The sequence below is a fragment of the Colobus angolensis genome, unplaced genomic scaffold (genome assembly GCF_000951035.1).
Source record: "Colobus angolensis palliatus isolate OR3802 unplaced genomic scaffold, Cang.pa_1.0 Scaffold302, whole genome shotgun sequence".
In the NCBI taxonomy this organism is placed as follows: domain Eukaryota; kingdom Metazoa; phylum Chordata; class Mammalia; order Primates; family Cercopithecidae; genus Colobus; species Colobus angolensis.
The window spans coordinates 2,487,711-2,492,722 of NW_012116289.1; the positions used below are offsets into that span (position 1 = coordinate 2,487,711).

The 5,012-nt window shown below is 41.4% G+C and overlaps 1 protein-coding gene across 4 annotated transcripts in view; it reads left to right on the top strand.

Moving 5' to 3' along the window:
* The window catches only part of ELMO1 (engulfment and cell motility 1), a 586,055-nt gene that overhangs the window by 341,661 nt on the left and 239,382 nt on the right, over positions 1–5,012 (top strand). For all 4 annotated transcript variants that reach the window (XM_011950145.1, XM_011950144.1, XM_011950143.1 and 1 more), the window contains one exon: positions 792–900. In XM_011950145.1, the coding sequence (XP_011805535.1) occupies positions 792–900 (109 nt within the window). The remainder of the gene's footprint in view (positions 1–791; positions 901–5,012) is intronic.

A 5,012-nucleotide genomic window follows, 5' to 3' on the forward strand; every position in this document is an offset into this window, starting at 1 on the left:
GTCACTCAGGCTGGAGTGCAGTGGCACTATCTCGGCTCACTGCAACCTCCACTTCCTGGGTCCAGGTGATTCTCCTGCCTCAGCCTGCCCCCTACCTGCGATTAAAGGCACCTGCCACCGCACCCAGATAATTTTGTTATTTTTAGTAGAGACGGAGTTTCACCATGTTGGTCAGGCTAGTCTCCAACTCCTGACCTCCAATGATCCGCCCGCTTCGGCCTCCCACAGGGCTGGGATTACAGGCGTGAATCACCATACCCGGCCCCAGTTTTTCTTAGTATGGAGTCTCAGGAAAGGACTCTGATTGGTCCATCATGTCACATTTTCCAGCCATGATTTATTCAACTGATGCCACAGGGTGAAGATCTTGTAAGAATATGGACTTCCTTGGAAAATATTCTGTTGAAGTTTGAGATTGAAGTCACAGAAGGAGTTACTATTCCCAAGAAAAGAGGATAGAAATGGGAGGACAAGAGAGTTGTTTGGTCACTGAAATAAAAAAGTCTTTATTGTACTATTCCAAAACGTTCTCCACAGGCTCCTCTGTGTAAATGGGAACCAACAAGCAAAATATCCTCTTACAGGGTTGAAGAGGGTTGTCAAAGATTTAGTAGGGGAAAACGAGACTTTTAGGTTCTATATACTTGCAGTACTATTTTGTCCTGGCCCCGAGAGTCTTCATTTGGGGATCTGAAGTGGATCTGTGTATTCACCTATTGGAATGAAGTTGATATTCTTAATGTTTTCCGCAATTGAATTGCCTTTCTAATCTGTTCCCTTTCCCATTACAGATTGTGCTTGAAAACAGTAGCCGAGAAGACAAGCATGAATGTCCCTTTGGCCGCAGTAGTATAGAGCTGACCAAGATGCTGTGTGAAATCTTGAAAGTGGGCGAGTTGCGTAAGTATACTTATTTCCCACATGAGTGTGAAGCTTGGCAGAGTCCCAGCTTCCAGGGTTGTGCCCCTACCTGTGTGAAGAAATCCCAAGATGCCGACAGCTTCTTATGGTCATCACTGTGCATAGGTTGATTATTATTTGGCTCAGGTTTACAATACATACTTTTGCATGTCTGCTCTGGAAGTAAATGTGATTAAAACCTATGGGAATGGAGAAATTTACAGATATTGTGGCTGAGTTGCAAATATCATGTAAATGAGTACATATTAAAACAGACTTGCTTCTGTTGAGGAAAAAAAATCTATGGATTTCTTTTTTAAAATTCCAGTTTATAACCTACCAGTAGATCCTTTCTTTCAAAGCAATTTTTCTCTATAAAGAAAAATTGAATACTTTAATGAAATTCTCTTGCTCCCTGTGTTCTGTTGTTTGGAATACTTTCTCTAAGAAAGAAGAAATTACTAAAGAAAATGGGTAGCTGAAAATGAAAAATGTGGTCAGCAATATTTTTATTGCTCTTTTTCTTATATCACAAAATTTATGAGAGTACATACAGAAAAAGAAAGGATGGTAATTTTCTTGCCTTTCATTCATTGGCATAATTTGGCTTTAACCTATGAAGGTGGATATGATCTAACCCGTCCTCATTATCATTGTCGACATTGAGTCTTCTTAAAGTGGTTTACTTCCATTCCATCCAACATTTAGAAGCCAGCACACATATAAATCTTTCCTCACAGGCTTAATCACATGAGCACCAGAAAGACTGTTTACAACAGAAAAATGTTGGGGTGTTTGGTATTACTGTGAAAACATAAATATTCAGTTGCTTGCTTGAGAGCTTAAAATAATGGTCTGAAATGATTAATGGGAGGAATCTGATTATTACGTTGGAAAGAGAGTTATTTTTTATTTACAGTGTAGAACTGACTACAGGTGCTGCTGAAATAAACTAGAAAATTTAATACTTAGTAAGGAAAAATACTAAGAAATTGACCCTGCTTGGCCAAGTGGGAACCTTTATCATCTTCCAGTGAGGGCTCATGGGAGGAAGCAGCCTATGTTGACATGGAACATGAGCATTTTTTGCATTGGAACAGTAGCAGTGTAACCTGAGAGATCTCTGCATTCATGTACTCTGGTTTATAGCTCACCAAATGTGAACATTTCTGTTTACGTGGATCCTTGACTTGAGTTATCCTTCTCACTCCCTAATTACACTTAACTCGCTGGGATTTCAGTCTGCAGTATCGCTTACTGTTTACTCAGCTTAAGGATGTAAGTCCTAAATCAAACAAATACTGCTGAATTTCTCCATCTGATAACTGTGACTGTTTCATGTTTATCTCAATTTCATGGGGGAAATTGGTGAAAGCTGCTGGCTGGAAAGCATGTCTGGACCATCTAGTTAATTTTCAGCAACTGGAGTGAGTAGTGGTGTTCTACCAGATGGGTATTTCTGTGTCCAAGGTACTGCTCTGCACTGCCCTTTGTTGTCCCCTCCTTTCTGATGACACCCTTTAGCTGTTTATGCTCATCTTGATAGCAGCAGAAGGCACACTGTCTATGTGCCTTCACTTATGTTCTGTGACGTGCCATGCCCAGCTATCTGCTCTTCTCCTTTGCCCAAGGGACATATGTCTGTCCTGCTAAAAGTAAACAAAGAAGAGTGATCTGGTGTAGGAGGTGGAGACTGCTGGTAATAGAGGGGAACTGTGTTCAACTCTGCTACTTTAGGCCTTGTGTCCCTGAGTGAATTACTCAGAAACCGCACTGTGCTCCTCAACCTCCAGGTTCTCTCCAGAGCAGAATGTCTAGAAATGGATTGGTAGTATTTGGGGTGATGATTTGGGTAGTTGTGTTCATTTTCTGGCTGAAATTGCAGTGATCTCAGTGAGAGAAGCTCTTTGGGAACAGCTGGTATTCAGCCTGGGGGAAATATCTTGGAAGAGATGGCTGAATTCCAGAGCAGGTGCAGGCAGGATAAACATGACCCTGATGTGGGCTGGCCTCTGGGTCACTGGGTCCCCATCCAGTGGGCAGAGGGGACCTCAGCTGGCAAGAGTCTGGGCAGGTAGTCCTCCTCAGGTGAGTGTTTGTTTTGTGCTTGGGGATGGGGTGGGGACAGAATAGGGGATAGGGCAGGTGTAGAGTGCCTCTGGCAGGCACCTCTGGCAGGTGTAGAGTGGCACCCTGGCCTTTTGAATATCTGGTGGTCAATCCAGGAATCAGGACAGAACTCTGTGGGCTGAAATAACAGAGTGGAGATGAAGGCAAACACCTCGTGGGTCCCTGGAAGTGCCACAGATGCTCCTCCTGCACTGAAGACTCTTCCGTCTCCCACCTTCTGGTGGAGAGAAGACTCCCAACATTCTGCCACAGTTCACTCAGGCCTGGTTTCTGCATTGAGACTGGGCTTGGACACCTGAGGCCTGGCATTGTCAAAGCAGTCTCTCTTCACCTAAGATGACAAACACATTTATTAATTTGTTCAATGAAATCTATTCAGTACTTAAAACATGCCACAGACTATTAGGGACACTGCAGGTACAAAGGAACCAGATGTGGTCCTTGTCCCTGAGGGAGTTCAGAAAACTTCCTACACACTTCAGAAAGTGGGAGAATGAGCTGGGACTGATACTTTTTCCTATGAGTTTTGTCATTATGTTTTTTAACACATGCCCGTCATCTGTCCTGAAGCATAATTTCCCCAATGTTGTAGTAGTTGTAAGCTTAAGGTTTTAGTTTGACTTGTTGCTTGCCATCATCTGCAAAGCCCATTCTAGAAATTTGTCAAGGCTTACAAAAAACATTCATGTTTCTGAAGCCTATGTGCCAAAATGACTTGTTTTCTGCTCATAAAACATTAAAAGAATGTTACATTCTGATTGAATGCTAGACATCAAATGATAAAACACCCTGTGGTAAGAGCAAAATTGCTTTTTAATTGATTGCTTTTTGCCCATTGCCGTATTAAATAAGTTACTAATATGCAGAGCTAATCTGAATACACCCTTATGTTGAAAGAAATGCCTATTTTTCTTCTGAGGAAAATTAGATTTACACACAAATCTATCTTCACTTGGCTTATATATGTCTGTTTTTCTCCATTCCTAAGTTCATGGTTCTGAGCACTTCTCAGATTTGTGTTAATAATTAATCTTGAAGACTGTGGTCACTTTTGTTCTATAAAGAAATGCTAAGACCAAAAAAATACTCAATTAAAACTCTAACTGGTGGAGAGAAAGGATGTTTACAAAAGTAGAAAGATCCAATTTTCTAGAAAGGGTTTCTCTTTTGATTTTAATTTTTGGTCTCTTGAGGAAACCCATTTCTGAAATATCAATTATATTTTGGTGTCTAAAGCAAACATATTAATGTTCAATTAATTACTAATACCAAATATTTATGTACCATTTTCTAAGGTTGCTTTTAAAAAAAACAGCACTGTTTCCTGCTTCCTAATTATTGACATTGCAAGAAGCAAATGCTACCTCTAATAGCATGGTCCAAAATAATGTCTGTTTACATTCTCAGAGCACTTCGTCAAGGTTATTCAGTTGAAGTCTGTAACACTCTCAGGAGTTAATCAAGAGCAATGGCATCTATGTTTATTAGTGAAGGGAAGACCTACTTGCATAATGTCTGAGTTTACTGAGCTCAAACTGGAATTTAGAAAGCCAAAAAAAAAAAAAAAGAGAGAGACAGTGTAGAAAGAGGCAAGAAAGTAGAGTGATTGCCTTTGGGCATCTGAATGACCCATCTTGGTCACTGGCTTTATGCCTTGGGCATGTTTCTTCTCTGTTCTGAGCCTCTGGTTCCTTATATATGAGCTAAAGATAGTACATGCTGCGCACGGTTGGAGCCTTAAATGAGATAATGGATGTTGTCCTAGTTAGAAGATGGGTAATTTTGGGGCCGAATGTGGTGGTTCACACCTGTAATCCCAGCACTTTGGGAGGCCGAGGTGGGCGGATCATGAGGTCAGGAGATCAAGACCGTCCTGGCGAACACGGTGAAACCCCGTCTCTACTAAAAATACAAAATTAGCCAGGTATGGTGGTGAGTGACTCTAGTCCCAGCTACTTGGGAGGCTGAGGCAGGAGAATGGC